General features: G+C 37.3%; 2 protein-coding genes across 2 annotated transcripts; one reads left to right on the top strand and one right to left on the bottom strand.

Moving 5' to 3' along the window:
- The first annotated feature begins 1,441 nt into the window (after window positions 1–1,441).
- LOC134790797 (dnaJ homolog subfamily C member 7) lies at window positions 1,442–12,098 on the top strand. The gene is made up of 8 exons (XM_063761738.1): window positions 1,442–1,601; window positions 3,259–3,509; window positions 3,852–4,050; window positions 4,939–5,077; window positions 5,507–5,624; window positions 5,972–6,389; window positions 7,162–7,340; window positions 10,849–12,098. Exons 1-8 carry the CDS (start codon window positions 1,534–1,536, stop codon window positions 10,959–10,961), a joined length of 1,485 nt encoding a protein of 494 aa, XP_063617808.1. The 5' UTR covers window positions 1,442–1,533; the 3' UTR covers window positions 10,962–12,098.
- LOC134790810 (uncharacterized) lies at window positions 11,114–18,136 on the bottom strand. Its single transcript, XM_063761768.1, has 4 exons — window positions 17,978–18,136; window positions 17,322–17,521; window positions 13,078–14,086; window positions 11,114–12,832 (listed from the first exon to the last, which is right to left on the bottom strand). The coding sequence occupies exons 1-3, from the start codon at window positions 18,086–18,088 to the stop codon at window positions 13,975–13,977; spliced, it is 423 nt and encodes a 140-aa protein (XP_063617838.1). The 5' UTR covers window positions 18,089–18,136; the 3' UTR covers window positions 11,114–12,832; window positions 13,078–13,974.
- Between the last annotated feature and the right edge of the window lie 1,221 nt (window positions 18,137–19,357).

Below are 19,357 nucleotides of genomic sequence, written 5' to 3'. Positions count from 1 at the left end.
CAAAAGTGTAAGAAGCCGGTTTATACACTTCATTATAAGTTTTTCTTTCGTTCCGTGCTAATATTTTATCATATTAGTCAATATTCATTCATTCAGTCAATTCCGTTAGTTAAGTTTAAGCATGAGGTTCTTAGTACTTTGAATACTTAATGTTTAGAATATTTTAACTTTTAACTGATTTTTTTTTCTCATTATTCTCCTTTATTTTTAAATTCATTAACAATGCCGACAAATGTTTGTTTGCTCTGTGGATATTCTAGTTGTTATTCCGTTGTTTATTTTTTGTATACGTGTTAGTAGTTAGTGGCAACTTCACTGGTTCATGTATTGAATAATATTAATATCTGTAAGTATTATTGTACCGTTTGTGCCCAAATAAACATTAAAAACATTAAAACATTAAAACAATAATTTAGGATATTTTGTGTAAAAACATAAACCGTTAGTTTACGCTAGGGCTTGACAAAATGTTCATATGACAGTATCGATAACTTGTCGGTATATTAATAGCTATGTAATTATTTCTTCACAAGACATCATTAAGATATTAGCTTTTATAACCGACTTCAAATAATAACGATTGTTATACCTTTTTGAAGGTGTTCATGTTTAGCGTGTCATGATAACTTCACTTTGCAACACAGTGAGAGTTACATTAAGATAAGTCTGCAACGATTTTGATGGCAAACGCAGTGCAAGTGTTATTTATACGCCATAATGTCGTAGAATTTTAATGTTTAAAATAACATATTTGAAAAAGTAGTCGATAAAGCAATCAAACATCGACAGATTATTAATATGTTGTAACATGACATCACTATTTTTGATCTCACATAGACAATTTACGCACACACTTGCATTCCATTTTTGGTCACACTTTTGAAGATTGACAGTTGTTCTTTGTCATCTAATTCTATGGGCAAACCGATCCAAGTATACCGCCAAATCGATCTCTAAGCCGCCTCGTATCGATCGTAAGCCTATGCAAAATTGAACCTTACTTCTTGAACAATAAGTTACATTTTACTTTACCTATAGATACCAAGTTTCGACTTGACTCGACTCAATAATGGCGGCGATGTGCATGGCAACATTTTTCTTCGTGGTTTGAAGTCGAATCGTGTACATTTTATGCCTCAATATGTCAAACGAAAGTGACGCAGCAACAAATCGGAAAGGGTGCGCTTAGAGCGGGTGAACGTATCTTAAGTCGATTTACGGAATACTCAAGTCGATTTAGTCGACTTCAGACCTAAATCGGTTTGAACCGATTTGTGAAGTCGAATCGTAACATCGCTAGGTCATTGTATCGGTGGTCACGGTCGGACAGTCTCACCAAGTTGGGCTCGATACCGTGTGTATTGAGCTTTATCTCAAATAACCATAGACAAATATTACCGATGTTTCGATTCAATCGAGGCTCTATTTTGTGACAATCACACCGATTGCACACCGACCTAGGTCTTTCTTTTGTGGAACCGTCGTCAAAATAAAGGAGACCTTTGTATCAAAAATTTCCCGAAAATTATAAAAATGGCAGAATCGGAAATAGTGGATGCGGACCTTACAATTGATGATTTACTTCCTAAAAGTCCAGAAAGGTATTAGTAAATGCGATCTATACATATAAGTTACCTAGAATTTGTGATCCAAAATCTACGGAATCTGGTATTGATTAAAGAATGCATTGTTTGCTGAGCGCAAGTGTTCTTTATTTAGCTAGATTTTTAATGAGCACATGAATTAGATTGCAACGTGCCAATAACGTAGGAGTAAGTAGCTATAGTACCTTGACATTTGACCTACTTGCATAGATCAAAATATACCGTCGACCAATTTTTAACAAGGAGCAATTTCTCTGTTTAATAAATAAGTTGTACAGCTGATAGCAATGTTATAGTAATTGATCAACAGCTGAAGATATTATTATTATTATAGCCTCTTTATTTCCATAACTCTTACAAAATTTTTTTTTTTAGATTCGGTTAAAATATGTTTTTATGCTTTTCTTGTTTTTGTTGATTTTCCTCCTTTCTTGAGGTATAGATCCCGTTTGGGTAAAGGCCTGTGGAAGCTATTATAAGATTTATAAGTTAGATTCAACTGCATTTGTTTACAAATGAAGAAACATTTGGGTCATTCTAAGTTAAGAGGTATTAACGGTGTCCATGATAAATATCCATACTTTTCTTAAACAATTTAAATAAATTATGGTAATTTCCCTTAAAAGATTGCATTTCCTCTATAGACAGTCAATTTCAATTTATTAATTAATTCAGTTTTGTCACAATTGCACCTCAAACATGCAAAATGTCACTCCCCTGGCCTGTCCCTTTGCAGGTTTTTCAATTAATCAGTAATTTTATCCAGATGTAATTCCCATAAATCTGTTAAATTTAGTATACTTCATAAATTAAAACAAATATTGATTGTAATGTTATTAATAAAATCCTTTAAATTTTTCTTTTTATAAAAAATATTTATGTTATATTTTGTCCCCCATATTCTATGTCTCCTACCCTGGCCATTATGTAACTGTAAAAATATTGGATTTATAATTTTAATTATTGCCATTTTAATCCCAATAGCAATGCATTTCATTCAATACTAACGACCAACTCTGCGACAGTCATCTTTTGGTTCCAATTGTCAGTCATTTTGATCATTGACCTCTTTACTTGACAATGTTGTTTTATGAAAGTGGTATCTCCCCTGGTCAGTTTTATTTCAAAATTATTGATATAAATACTTAATTGTATTTGTATATTTACTATAGTTTATGCATAGATTATATAAATACTTTATTTTAATTATTTACAATAAATATTTTCACAATTATATCTGATTTGACATGAAAAAGTCACTCCCCTGGTGTCTTTTCCCTGGCGCATAATTTTCCAAAATGTACAGTGGAGGTATGAATTCTTATTTAAATAAATCATTACACTTTAATTTGCTCGAATTTGTAAGACGGCTGGTCAAAATTTCGATTCTGTTTATGTTTATAAAGAGATCAGGGGAGATACCCTTCTCTCTTTATTACATAGAAAAAGTACGGTCTCTCCCCTGGTGCCTTCTAAAATGGTAAATAATTAAAAAAATGACTGATTAGCTTACAAATATACATAAAAGAGTTGTTTCAATAAAAATATTGTATAATTAGATCAAAATTTTAACATTTATGTTGTGCCACTTTTTCATATAAGCGATTACCTCTTAACTTAGAATGACCCATTTATTGATCTTGTCACATTTCAGTCTGGCTGAGGAGAAGAAAGAGAGTGGCAACCACTTGTACAAATTTAAAAATTACAAGGGTGCTCTTGTTATGTACGATGAAGCCATCCAGCTATGCCCAGAGAATGCCTCTTACTATGGCAACAGATCAGCTTGTTACATGATGCTGGGCATGTACAAGAAGGCCCTGGAGGATGCTCAGAAATCTGTTGTGCTGGATCCAACATTCACCAAGGGATACATCAGAATTGCAAAATGCTGCATTGCTCTTGGTAAGAACAAATTTTCCAGAATATTGAAAGCAACAGGAAAAAATGTGCTCAAGTTATTATTTTTTCACAATATTTATGGTCTCACAATATATTATGCTATGCTCATGGTTCAAATTTGGAATCTTTCGCTTGCTCGAGTATCAATATTAGCATGACAGGTTAAACAACAACTTTACCCCCTTGTAAAACACATAACTATTATGCAGTGCCTGGAACATAATTTTGACTTTAGCTTGTTTCATTGTTAGACTTTATTTAGTTAAATTAAAAGATTTTTACTTTGGTTTGTGGTGTTGTTTCTTTCCTGCATGAAATTCATTTTTTTGTTTTATGTATTTACAGGGGACATCTCTGGCGGAGAGCAAGCCGTACGTAGTGCGACGGAGCTGGGCGGCGCCGACTGCGCAACGAGCGAGCGCCGTGCGCTGGAGTCTCTGCGTAGGCTGCATGAGGATGCCCAGCGCGCCATGGAGGCTGAGGACTACCGCCGGGCTGTGTTCTGCATGGACCGCTGCCTCGACTACAGTCCATCCAGCTCCAAGTAATTATTTGCAGATTTTAACTAGTTTTATCTATTGTGTTTCAACTGACCTGTCTGTCTTGTTATTACCACCTGTTGACTTATGGTTTTAGTCCATACCTATAGTCTGTATCTTTAGGTATTTAAATAAAAGTAAACAAACAATTTGTAAATTTTCGGGTAGTTATAACATTTATTAGTTAACCGACCAATTACAAAACTGCCTGGATCAGTCACTGAACAACCTGACTTTAACCTTCATTATTTGATCGTGCAATATTTTCTTCTACCCTCAACTGGCTTAAGGAGCCATTTGAGAGTAGATTTTGTTTACATTTATTTAAATACCTAAAGATACAGAGTATAACATAGACAATAATCAAAATATCGAACAAAATATAATTTCCTAATTATTTCATTAGCATTTTGGCAAATAAAATGATGTGTGGAAACCATCGTAGTACCAGAAAAATTGTGAGTTCCAGTGAATTGATAAGTACCTCACCACAAATGATAGCAGTTGTTATAGCAACTACTGGACGTGAGGCGAGCCTATCAAAATTCGCGGTCAAAAAACGCGGCGCATGTATTTAATCGCACGCAAGGTTCAACAAGTTTATTCTGACTTTGAAAACCGTATGGTTCTACTTAAACTAAAAGTGTGTGTTGTGTGGAAAAATATGCAAAATATTTGAATAAAAATATCCACACTACAGTCTTTTCAGAGAGAAGGAGGAATCTTTTGTGATCATTCAGTATATAATTATGGCGATATGTTTATTAATTCTCATATTTGCTTATTTATGACAAGAAATCCCTACCTTCTATAATTCTATATCATGAAACTACAGTTGACAAGAGTTTAGTTCATGAACGATTTTATGTGTACCAATCATATTATTATTGCAGGGCCAAATTGACCAAAGCAGAATGCTTGGCTATGATTGGACGCTGCCAAGAAGCACAAGAAATTGCCAATGACATGATCAGACATGACAGTTTGGATGCAGAGGCCATATTTGTGCGTGGCCTCTGTCTTTATTTTGAGGTTTGTACCAATCACATACATACATAGATTATAATTATGTGTTATATCTATATTTGGGGTGTTTTTTCAGTCCTTAGCTAAATATTCTGTCTTCGGATATTAAAAGGCAGTCATTCTTCTGTGAACAATGTCAATGTTCTAAGAAGCCTTTTAGTATCTGACAGCAGTATTGAGAGTTAAATATATAGGCCATACTGAACAAATTTTATTATCTTTCCAACCCCGAAATAGCAAATATATTTGCGATAGGAAAATCGACATCTGATCAGCCAAAATTCATGGACCAGCCAATTTTATTTTCGTGTTTGGTTCCATAGTAAAAGTGCTCATGCTCATCCTTATAAAACATCATCCTCACAAACTTATAAAACATGGCTAAGGGTCGGAAAAACATCAGGGAACAATTCATAAACCATGCTTGTTTTTTAGGATAAAGATGACCAGGCATTCAAGCATTTCCAACAAGTGTTGCGTCTTGCACCAGATCACAAGAAAGCAATGGAGACTTATAAGAAAGCTAAACTTCTCAAGCAAAAGAAGGAGGAAGGTAATAAGATTAATATTATATTATATTTTATCAGCACCAGTAGTATCATGTTTTGACTTATAAGCTAATAAACTTCTGGTCGTTCAACATTCGGCTGGCCTCCGCCATGACTGTTACTTCATTCTTTATATGTAGTACAGTTAGAATAGAAATGATTATAGGTATGTCCAGAAATCAAGTTAAGCATCGTTACAACACGTGTATGGAAGAGAGGTCTCAATGGCTTTGTTACTGTAAATGTTAATTTATTTATTATAAATTATAGACACGTAAATAATGCACACTGTTAATTTTCATAAAAAGTCAAGTGGCAAAAAATATCCGTTTTATATCCCTTTTTTTTTTAGGAAATGAGGCGTTCAAGATGGGCCGCTGGCAGCAAGCCCTTACCCTGTACAATGAAGCCCTCAAAATCGACAAAAACAACAGAGCCGTCAATGCCAAGCTCTACTTCAACAAGGCCACAGTGTGCGCCAAACTCAACCAAATTAAGGAAGCCGCAGAGGCTTGCACCGCTGCTCTTGAATTAGATGAAAATTATGTGAAAGCCCTTCTCCGTCGAGCCAAATGCTACACAGAATTGGGAGAGTTCGAGGAGGCAGTCAAGGACTATGAGAGACTATACAAGATTGATAAAAGCAAAGAAAACAAAATATTACTCCAAGAGGCCAAACTTGCTCTTAAGAAGTCCAAACGCAAAGACTATTATAAAATACTTGGGGTTGAGAAATGTGCATCTGAAGATGATATTAAGAAGGCTTACAGGTATGTAATGTTTAGCATCATGATGTAAATTATATGTGCAAATAATTTTAACTTGATATAAAAGTCAAATAAGTAGTAAGTATGTTTATTTGCCTAATTTATGGAATACATATTTAGTGACTTACTTGCAGATAAAGTTCCTTATGTGGGTGTGGTGATCACATATAAATGAAACTAATATTAGGATTTCTATTGAATCTTAAAACATTATTTAAGTTTCGACTGGCGTTTTCTATCAACGATTGTCATGATGTCATCTTGGCTAGGCTCCTAGGGGTCGTCTACAGGACTCTCGTAGACTCGGCTTCGGTCCTGTTTAATTTTTACATAAAAAGTTAACTATGAGTATATTAACGAAGCACAAACATGATTTTTCACCTGAATACAACAAAACTTCGAACAACATGTCTCGGAACAATTCTTGATAAGAAAAAACTTGAAAACATAAACAAACACCAAAAACACAGAATGTGAAAATACCAACGGGTCGGTCGCCCATAAGGTGGATCGCTAATCGAGTCTATATATGTTTACTCATATATCTTACTTAATTCAGAATCCTAAATGCTAAAGGTGTAACCGCATTTAGTAAGAGTCTGACTGCATGAACCAGGAAGTACATATTTTTAATTTTTAGTTAGGATTCCAGTTAGGACGACAGAAGTAAGATGTGTAAAGCGTTTTAATGACAGGAGCGCCTTATTGACCATCGACAAAGTACCCATTTGCTAAAAATTGCACAAATGTAGTTATGTTAATTTGATGTATTCAGGAAGCGCGCGCTCGTGCACCACCCGGACCGGCACGCGGGCGCGCCGGAGGGCGAGCGGCGCGAGCAGGAGCGCCGCTTCAAGGAGGTGGGCGAGGCCTACGGCGTGCTCAGCGACCCCAAGAAGCGCGCGCGCTACGACCACGGCCACGACATGGACGACGACAGCGGCGGCATGGCCGGTTAGTGCTTTCTCCTTCACTCTAAAATTACTGCGCCGAGCTCCCCTTATCTTAGAGTAGGCGCGCACGAGCAACAGTCTCTGTTGCACTCAAGTGTCGAAGTCAAGTGCGACAGAGACAAAAAAAAAGTTGCGGAGACATAGTTGCTCGTGCACTCTTAGGGTGCGGCCACACATATCGGGATTCGGCGAATGTTCGTAATGGCTCTCACTGCCCAAGGAAAATGAAAGAGACGCCATCGCGTATATTCGCCGAATCTCTCGCTGTCGTAACATCGGAAGAGTAAAGAAAATGTTCAAGCAAAGAGAAAAGACAGTTAGAGGGTTATTGTGGTAGTTCATTTTGTAGTCACAGTATATTTACTGACTATCGACACACGATTAAAACTAAAAAAAAAACAACGGGTTGCACTCCGGGAGTGCCGACAGAAGCGAAAACTCAATGACTAGTCCAAAATGTCTGCAGCACTATGTATAATTGACCCATCCTCCTTTCTACTGAAAAACTTCAGTTCCGAAATTGCTGGCCAGTGAGCTTAAATTTGTAGCGTTAATTGTTTAAAATTCGAATAGAAATTGTAAAGTTACCTTGCAGACCTCGCATCTAAATATATTTGGTCATGATATTTTGAGTTTTATTCGCCAGTACTAGAGTCCATTTTTACTAGCGATTTCATCAAGATGTAGCTTTATTGAATTATATTAGAGTGATATTAACACTTTCGCAACCAGGCAAAATTTCAAACAATACCCCAGAAACCGACAGTACTCGCTAGTCGGGCAACGACGTGCAACTCAATGCCGCACGCCGCGAACCCGCTAGTCGGGCAAGCGGCGGACGCTCAGGGCTTTGCCAAGTAACTTTCGTATAAGTACGTGGATAAAATTAAATCTGCTGTCACATCTGTTTAGGCTCCCCGTTTTGTTCTTCTCCTAATTCTAACTCCTATTGATACATACCCGTGTATGCAATTTCACGTAACCAACTAATAAGAATTTTTATTTTGTAATCGCATTATGTAAAGTAAATAAAAATACAAAGTGAAGTAATAAAATATAATAATCAACTGTACCAACTTTTCGACCACATAATAATCAGAAGACTTACAATTTTTTCTGTTACTGGCAGTGGCAGCCCTGAGGTAGTGAAGATGCAATGCTTGCCCGCCTGTCGGGCACTTCGGCGTCGCGTGTAGGTTTATAGCTCTTGCCCGACTAGCGGGTATGCCGGCATCTGAGTAAAGTTTACGAGTGCCCGAGAGTCGGGTACGCGGTGTCGAATGTGTTAAGTTAGAATGTAACTGTGAGATCCTCGTATTTCAGCCCGTACAAGATTAGAACATTGAGCTTTATTGCTTAATATAAAAGTCCAGTTTTAAATATGTAATTGCCCTGATTATGATACGTTATGACTAAAGTTCTTAGGTGGATAACATTGTCCGTCACACATAACATAAAGTCACGCAAGCGCCCTGCGCCGCCTACATGAAACAGCCGGCTCAGGCATACATTTTCGCCGTGCGGTAGAAAGAGAGGAGAGACGCCTTACGCGTTACGCCTTGCGCTGTCTCGAGTTTATCATTTTTTCCCCACCTCAAAAAGTGCTCAGCGCCGCTAAAGAAGTTTTCACTTCAAAAATATTTTTATTAACCGTAACTACGGGCTACATTAGCCCTAGCTAGGGGATGACTTTAACCCAAATCAAAAAAATGTTTCTACTACACCATGTCAATCGTAAGAGTTCTAGCCGAAAATCGTAGATATACATATACTGATAAATAGAAGTTACATTGGCGATTGTAACCTTGACCCATGGTTCAAAGCGGTCGGTGGTCTACTTTCTAATTTTCTATATGTCGTGCCAAGTTTCGTACTTTCTCAAATCATTCATTGGTAGGGTAAATTGGCACTGATGTAAATCGCATGGTATATTTGTCGCAGTCGGATCGTATAATCCGCCGTATTACATTACGGCTAGCCGTTTTCAAAAACAGGGGCGTTTTGAAATGCGGCGGTTTAACGATTAGCCGGATTGAATGCGGCTGAATGAAAATCCGCCGGAATGTATTCGACGCCATACGTTCTTCAACACGGCTAGCCGTAATGTAATACAGCGAGTCATTAGCCGCCGCTTTGACAGTTTTTAGTTCCCATTTTTAACACTCGTGGCGCTGCCTGACATAACAACAACAAACTATGAAAAACGCTGGGGTGTCCATCAAATCTGGAGTTCGTCGGACTGTTTCTTTTCAAAAAACATTTCCTTCGCAACTTAACTAGACGGAGCCCCGCTTCGCGGTAGGCTTGTGTCGGTCATGAACGATGAACTGTTAAGAATGAAATCCCATAAAGGACCGAAAGGAACTAAATCTTATTGCACGCTCATAATCGGTCTTTCGGTCCTTTAGTTCAGTGGGATTGGTGAGCGCTTGACATGAGTGAAACAGAAAATAGACTGAACGAAATGGTTCACAATGACGCTGGCACGAGTGCGAACGAGATAAAAGAGTGAAAAACAGTCTTAAACCTGAAAAGTATTAAGGAAAATCAATGTTTTTTTATTTTGTCAGGCTTTTTAATGTTTAACCGTCATATAGTATCGTACAACGTGAATCGTAATTCAGTTGCCAAAGATATTAAAAAAAACTACTGAAAAATCGTTTCATATTCATTCCAGCTCTCTACGACCGAACTGAACTAAAGGAACTAAAAGACCGAACTAGTTCGTTTGACCCATTGACCGAGAGCGGAGCGCTCTCTGTAGTGACCGAGCAGGCACAAGCCTACTTCGCGGGCAAACCGCCCAGAAATAAGAGCCCCGCAAAGCCCCTCCGTCTATTTAAGTTGTGAAGGAAATGTTTTGGAAAACAAACACATCTAGTGCGGTGGGACCATGGTAAAAATAAATTAAATTGCAAACATTGTCAAACTCCGGTTACGTAGGCGACCGAAATAACTGGTCACTCTACTATCTAAATAGTAGTACGATGCGGCTAAACGTAGGCCGCCTTATTGAAGAACGTATCGCAATGACAATCCGGCTAATCGTCGAACCGCCGCATTTCAAAACGCCCCTGTTTTTGAAAACGGCTAGCCGTAATGTAATACGGCGGATTATACGATCTGACTACGACATATTCATTATTTATAATTTAGTATATTGTTTATTTATATCATTATGGTGGCACGCTCGCAACACACAACCTTGCTGACCATCAAAACAAGCACAAAACGATTGAGCAGCGTGTTTTTAAATATTTACATTATTTTTTCTGTGCTAGTTGGTAGAAAATCCAATCGATTCTTTAATGTCTGTTAATCACAGACTAGACTAGCTTTAAAATTCCTGTATCACCTTGGCCGTTTAGAATCCATTTATAAAGTGGGTATGCACCATTTCTAAGACTTATCACTTCTGGTTCCTGAGATATCTTTGTTATTCATATGTTATGTATTTTTATTTAAGTTTTTTAATAAGCGGCAATTGACTATTGACATTTTTGTTGCAGACATCGACCCGAACGTAGTGTTCCAGACTTTCTTCAACCGCGGGGGCCAACACTTTGATTTCCAGTCGGGAGGGGGCTTCCCTGGATCCGCATTTAGCTTCCAGTTCGGTTAATCTATAGGGAAACTAACGAAACAACACAATGTCCCAGATAGATACACAAAATTACTAATTCAATACATTGCCATTCCAAATTATATCAACCAAATTAGTGCACTTTATTTGATCATGTAGCGACCACGTTTCTACTGATTGTTTTATTATAGTTATACCTACTCGTCATTTAGCACTAACCGAACATTTACAATGTCAAATTATGATGTGTGGAGTGTAACATTCTGATAAAAATTAATGATGTTTTATATTTATAGTTACAAAAATAGTGTTGCGTTTTAGTACCTGCAATATTTGTAATCACGAATCTATCCAATGCCCTTATAGTTCGTTTTTTTTTCCATTAGAAAAAAGGTAAAAAATCTAGACGTGTCTTTTTATTGAAAAACACATAATTCACAGCAAATATGTAACAATTATGAATCATATACGATTATTTACATTCTTTAGCTTTCATAAGTAATAGTTACTGATTAAAAATAAAAGACGTCAATATCGCGTAGTCTTGTTCTAATGCTAAAAATAACGAACTATAGAGAGAACCCACACTAGCGTCTTTTGAGCGTCGGCGTCTAGTCAACGTTATGGAAACGTTGCGCCAACGTTGCCTCAAGTAGCAGCCTAGAGTTGGCTAGGCGCCGACGCTCAGGAGACGCTAGTGTGGGTGGCCCTTAAATATATGGGATGCATTAACCCCTTTAAATAACAAGATGGTTAATGGCAAATTAATGTTAACCGCATAATTAATTAATATTATAGAGATAGTAATGTTATCGACTGATTTGGTTAAGTAACTTTTTTCATTCTTCATATGAAGTAATAATGGTTTGTTTTCTTTGATAGTTATTGGAACCCTTTTGATATGCATATAGTAGCCCTGTTAGTAGATCAGAAATATAACTGTACCTTGCATTTTTTAATAATATCATGTGTAATTTGTCTCACTCTATTCTCATTTTATACTACATTGTTATATTTATGTCTGACAACAATACAAACCTCATGAAATGGGCCCCTCATATAAAAATTATAACTATATAATTAGGCGAAAAATCTGTATAGTGATAGCAAGTGATAGATTTATTTTATTGAAAGTGTTCGTCTAACATTAAATAAGAAAACGATGTACAGTCAGCATTCATATAAATACTGACGGCCGAAAAGGGTCATTGCGTCAGTTTACCGTCCAGTGCCTGTGTCCGTCCACTTGGCGTAGTTGCTACAAAAAATTGCGTATATTCAAATTATATGCATTTCTTGAATATATCGGCATATATTCAAATTATACGGAATTCTGTAGCAACTACGCCAAGTGGACGGAAACAAGCACTGGATGGTAAACTGACGCAATGACCCTATATCGATTCACATCCTTGTTTGTATGATAACAAAGGTGTGTTACGATATTTTTGGCCACTTTGGTCGTCACTCAATATTTGAAGCTGATTGTACTGAGCAGCACATCTAGCACGTTCTACCAAGACTCGCGCGACAACATGTGTCAAGTCGCGCGCTTTACGACAACATGTGCTAGACGTGCTGGTAAAGTCAGCAGCAGAAGTTGCTAAGCGGGCGAGGTGTTCAAAATTACCTTGACACGCTCTTATTCTCTTAACAATAAAGTCGCGTCAAGCTCATTTTGAACACTTCGCCCGCTTGGCAACTTCTGCTGCTGACTGTATCATATGAATTTACGACATCGAGCATTGGGAGATTTCAGCTAAGATAACACTAAGGCATGTTATATGGGATTGTTTCAAATAATAACAAGTACCTATAGTACAAAGTAACGCTTTTATAACTTGGTTGGTGTCATAATCTACTACTACTACTTGTTCGGTTTTTATATTGTAAAATCAGCAACATCAAAACTGGGGTATCGTCTAGGGTCGTCCCATTCGTTTTTCGTCAAGTTCTTAAATTAGTCCTATTCTGCTTTCGTCACTCATTCTACATTGAAAGCCACCGACGATTGTGACGAATGTAGAATGAGTGACGAAAGCAGAATAGGACTAATTTATGAACTTGACTAAAAACGAATGGACCCAAGACGATACCCAAAACTGGGCACAATAAGTGCCGAGTCCTTTGACCTTGCTGACTGTCCTTCGTCTACGTGAAACAATTAACATCTATGCTGTTGTTGCCGAATATAAGAATGCCAACTGATAATTGTACTTCATTTTATTATCGGTACGGTTTAGAAATAAAGTTTTACGCCAAATGTGGGTTGTACTTATTAATCATTTTCATAGTAATTTAAATTTATTAACCCTTTTCCACGTACGATTTATCTACCACAAAAAACGTGTCAATTTAATTTCAACCTTAGCAATCCGATTTAAGGTTCAAATTAGATTCGTCTTTCACCAAAAAGTTTGATCCCTCTGCCCAGTAGGATCCACCACCGTCTCTATCCACCAGTGGATTTGGGCGAATCTTAACTTATATTTACGAATTAAGGGTTCAAATTACATTGACCTTTCTTCATCTTCTAATATTTCTGACTTTATAACCGAGAGATGGTTTCAAGAATGCGGTTAATATTCAAACAGAAACGAGCTACATACAGTTTGATGGTTTTATTGATCGAAAACTTAAAACAATGTATAAAATTTCCGAAAAAATCCTATAAAAATAATTACATATATTTTAGTATTTCTATTTGTGTATTTATCAAGTGTTTCAGTAGTTTTCGGTAGTTCTAATAAATATGCTTTTTCTTTCTCCTTGCACCATTTTTACATGGATTTGTTTGGCCCGATGGTTGACTGGTAGATAATGCCATTAGGCATTAAGTCCGCCATTTGCACATTATTTTTGTATATTTGCAATAAAGTTATATATAAAAAATAAAGATAAAATATTTTCACTAGTTTTCACCCAATGGAATAGAGAACAACTAAGTATATTGACAGATTTCACAGGATTTACAGTTATTTCATTAGATTAATTTGTTACAATTGTCGTAGTAAAAATATCGCACAGAAATTAGCGAAAATTGAATCAATGTTCAGGCGTCTTCTTTTTTCTCAGGCTTCTTATTCTTCAGATCTTTCTTGTAGTTCATCGCTTTGTCATCTTTGGGGCGTTTAGATGTAGTCTTACTGCCGATACCTTCAAACCTGAACAAATTATAAAGATAATAGCAAAGAGAATACCCGACCAATGGGGCGAAACTCCTCCTTTCGGGCATTCTCGGCTCCATTCGGTTCGTCAAAGTCAATTCATTGAAGCGCGAAAAATGACCTTTTGACGACGACAGACGATTGGTGATTTAAAGTCGTTAAGAGAATACAACATTACCGCTACTCTTCAATTAATCAACGTGCAGTACGTGCACCGTGCAGAAAGAGGCATCAATTCCAACATGACGTGACTACTACTATACTCTGTATCTTTAGGTATTTAAATACAAGTAAACAAATAATTTGTACATTTTCGGGTAGTTATAAACTTATAACGTTAGCCACCAACCAAATACAAAACCGCCTGGGTCAGTCACTGAACGACCTGAATTTACCTACATTATTTGATCATCTAATGTTTTTATCTACCCTCAACCGGCTTAAGAAGCCATTTGAGGGTAGATTTTGTTTACTTTTATTTAAATACCTAAAGATACAGAGGGGCTACCGCGAAAACCGATATTCGCAAATTGCGGGGATCTTTCTCTTTTACTCCAATGAAGGCGTAATAAGAGTGACAGAGAAAAATGCCCGCAATTTGCGAACTTCGCGGTTACAGCCCAGACTATAACTAACTAAGAGTAAGTAACTAAACATGAGTTTAGTCATATATTTAGAATAGAATAGAATAGAATAGTTTTTTATTCGTAAACACACAGACAACAGACATACATTGAAAAAACATAGTGAAAAATAAAGTGTCACGAAATGGTCCCATCTCAGCATGTTGCTGGCGACTTCCAGCGCTGATCTTCCGATTAGACCATCAAGTGAGAAATAATCACGGAAGGTAACAGACAAAAAAATAAGTAAAGAAACATAAAATAAACCGAAAAATTGATTACACACATTTTACACAGCTAATACAAAAAAGAGATGAATTAAGTACACGGATTAACCGATCGAACTTGTACCATCCGGTCGGGTCACATCGTGGCGCGGCATTAGGCGCGCATAACTAGCGCCAGCGGTAGCTACACGAAATTAAATTCGATGACAGATTTGACAAACAATAAAGTGAGTGAATCTAAAATAATATTAAACAACTGTACCGATATTCGAAACCTAAGAATAATATTGAGAGTGGCAACACCGTTTGTAGGTCGCATTGTCCTTTTCTAGCATATACGTCTCTCTCTCTCACACACTCCCACCACAGCAGTTTTGCTTTTGACAGTTACACAAGGCAAATTTTAAAGTCATTGGCTTGCTGTTTTGCTGTTTTTCCTTCGAGCAACACGGAAGGGAGGCGGCATTCGCACTATTTCCCCTCTGCCGAGGTACAAGATTAGCGCGTCAATCTAATCTAGCGCGGGTAATAAAACTAGTTGCACTTGGATTTTTCACTAGACCGAGTCCAGACGCGCGCGTGAACACTGCTGCACAAAAATGCCTGTTTGCTCGGTTTTTTGTTATAAAAAGACGTCGGGGACATCAAATTTACAAAAAGAAAGTGTTACATTTCACATGTAATATTTTTTTTTTTTACATATACGTTTAATTACATTCAAACACAATTATTATATTTTAGTCTCATGTAATTGTTGGATTTATCGATTTTGCTCGCTCAGTACAAATTGCGGATCGGTCGAGCGACAAATCCGACTTCTCATCTCTCAGAATACAATAACATACTTCAACGAAAATGTGTTAGTGTGCGTGTTGTGACTTTAACCAAGGATATAGCTCACACTGATCCACGGTCATTAAAGGAATTTAGTAATTCCCTATGACATTTTAGTAAGTAGGTACCCAATATTAACTTTGTGGGTAGTGATAGTGAATTATAACGAATATTTTAAATATTCGTCTACTCAATACCGAGGGATTCTGGAAATAAGAAAGGTCTTGTCCTTGTTATATTCCTGCAACTGCTTACTTTACTAGATAATTATTATCAAATTTGTTAATAATTGGGAGTTATAAATAAAAACTACTCGAGTACTTTATGACTTTTTATTCTTTTCATACTTGAATTACTTACATCACTCCTTATCACAGATGTTGTATGCTCCTTGAAGAGTAGACTGACTTATCTCATCTTCTTTTACCTAGTTTTCACATACATATAATTAAGTATAGCACCATTGTGGTGACTCACTTTTTCTCTTTGAACATTTATAAGTACATTAAGTACGTATATGAAATGTAAAGTTAGTATCATAATATAATGGTATATCAAATTGTATGCTTTACTGTAATAAATACCTCTCTCCTCACAGGTGTTAAAATAAAGGGTGTACTACATAATTAATTAAACACTCGTAATATAATAATATTACATATACATAATAAGTACATGTATAATCAGTAATCACATTGGCTTGGCGTCTTCCCACCACCAGGCGATAACAAACACGTCTCAATATTATTCTTAGGTTTCGAATATCGGTACAGTTGTTTAATGACAGCGTTTTACACAAAAATAAAACGCTAATTAAATAACTTACCATATTCGAAACCTAAACTTTTAATCCTGCCTGGTGTAAATATGTATAATTTTGAGACAATGACTTTAAAATTTGCCTTGTGTAACTGTCAAAAGCAAAACTGCTGTGGTGGGAGTGTGTGAGAGAGAGAGACATATATGCTAGAAAAGGACAATGCGACCTACAAACGGTGTTGCCACTCTCAATATTATTCTTGGGTTTCGAATATGGTAAGTTATTTAATTAGCGTTTTATTTTTGTGTAAAACGCTGTCATTATGTAAAATCTCAATCAGTTTTAACTTTTTAGTCATGAAAACAATGTTACAAAGTTGAATACATAAACAACAAAAACAACAACCTCGCACCTCAACGGAGTCATACCCATATATATACCTAGATTAGATTAGCTTTAGTGATTAGTAGCATCGCCTACAATCTCTCTGCTTTGCCTTAAGGTTAACTGGTAGAATGGTTTTGGCATTTAAGTCCGCCTTTTGTACGATATGTTTTCTTTTGTGCAATGAAGTTTAAATAAATAAATAAAATACCTACCTATACCTTTTTAGGCCACACGGCCCATACGTACCTACCATTTGTTTTGTAAGTAAAGTCTAAACAGAGAAAAAGCCAACAATTTGAAAAGGGAAATAGGGCCGTGCTGAGCTTATCCAACGACGATGTCATGGGGCTCTGTAAGGGGAATTATAGTTCTATCTGCTTGTAAGTAGGTATAAATCTTACTTTTTCATTTTAAACATTTTCTTTTTCTCAGGTTTTGGGGGATGCTGCGCATTCTTGAAGCTCAAGACGTAACTTTTCACTACGTCAACGTTGAAGGTGGTATTCTCAGGGTACATTCGTTTCTTCCAGAGGTCTCTTTCAGCAATCCACATTCTTTGGTATTCATACGAGAGCAACCATCCTATGCGCGATTGACCCTCCTGTAAATGATGTACCTATATATAATTATCATATCAGCCGAAACTGCTGGATAAAGACCTCCCCAAAGGATGGAGATCATCAGAGACAACGTTCGCTCGTGCGCTGCCTGCATCCAAAGTATCCTGCGCTTCTGACCACTGATTGCAGGAATTCCTTGTTGGGGGTGCCCCCCGCTGCAAGCAACTGCGGTTAATAACGATGGCAACACATAGGTACGGACGCCTATATAACCAGTGATTTCAACGTACACTAGCCACAAAAGGTGTTCCGTCAGAAATGCGACAAGAATTCAAGGAATTCTATTACCCACTTTAATAGTGAAGGATATAAATTTAATGGGTGGTAAATATACCTACGATCTAATTATCGTTTAACTACCTAGCGCTAAAACAATTTCGGCATGACTTCGGCCGACCGCAACTTTACTATTTATATGAGTTGGTCTGTATATTTACCATAAATTTCCAGGGTTGAGGATTATATCTGGGGAAATCAGAAGAAATAATATTATGTACTGGGGCACATCGTTGAGCTTTGTCCCATTTAATTGTGCCCATTCGCACCATATTTAAATAATGTGTATTATACTGCTAATAAAATACTCATACAAAACCCTAAAAAAGGCAGGTAACTGTCAATATAACATATTATCATTATTTTTAAAAGTAGCCGTATTAAACCAGCCAGCATTACTTTTAAAATTGTTATTGAGCTGCACAGGGCGCGGTAGGTAGTAGTTTGCGCTATCCAGGTATGTCTTAGAGGATATAACCAACGGAGACGCCATATGTCTAAAATTTTCGGTACAAAATAGTCTGCCGTTTTATGCGGGGGAGGGGCACATCAAATGTATAGGAACGTCATGTCAGATAACCGTCAGTCTATACATATGGTTGACATGGGGTTGACCATTGGCCGCCTATTTTCGACAGAGGGGAACGCCTGTTAATGGCGGCTCCATTGTTAATGACTCCGAGAGGTATGTAGTCAGCTGCAAAGAGAGGTGACCCCCGCTGCATAGACTGATTGTATGCATGGGGGGGGGGGCGGGGCACACCTCTCTCTGCTGATTGTACATAGCACGAGGCCTAAAGGAGAACTAGCAAAAAGCAGAGCTTTGTAAGGGCTCGCGGAGTTTCTCTACCTAAACGTACCGGACCGCGAATTTAATCCAGTCCGAGCTTAGAGGATATAACCAACGGAGACGCCATGTCTAAAATTTTCGGTACAAAATTGTCTGCCGTTTTTTGCGGGGGAGGGGCACATCAAATGTATAGGTACGTCATGTCAGATAAACGTCAGTCCATACATATGGTTGACATGTGGTTGACCATTGGCCGCCTATTTTCGACAGAGGGGAACGCCTGTTAATGGCGGCTCCATTGTTAATTACTCCGAGAGTCCGAGGCTTATTCCATGTTCGATCGAGTGGGTACGTAATGGCAGGACCCAGGACGCTGTCCGGTACGCCTGTCTGTTATAGCTTTTACTTTGTCCATTAAAAACATGTCCAGACGACAAAATCAAATTGCCAATATCATCCACACGTAATATACAATTTCATAAGCTCTTATTACATCTTATACGGTCGCCCAGTACTTTTTATAAGGAAGATTTATTTTTGCGTCCACACCACACAATTGAGCGATAAACTATCCCGTCTGGACACCTACTGGCGGTAATCACGCTGCTCCGCATATAAAAACACATAATTTGCTCTCCTAAGTGCTCATCAAGACGAGTGAGATGACCAAAACAGCGTTTGCCTTTGTTGCACCAAACTAGAATTCCAATAGGTACTGCCAGGGTTCAGCATCAGCTCTATCTTGGGTACT

The sequence above is a fragment of the Cydia splendana genome, chromosome 5 (genome assembly GCF_910591565.1).
Source record: "Cydia splendana chromosome 5, ilCydSple1.2, whole genome shotgun sequence".
In the NCBI taxonomy this organism is placed as follows: Eukaryota; Metazoa; Arthropoda; class Insecta; order Lepidoptera; family Tortricidae; genus Cydia; species Cydia splendana.
Note: the sequence above shows the minus strand (reverse complement) of the source record. Positions and strands in the feature narration are given on the sequence as shown.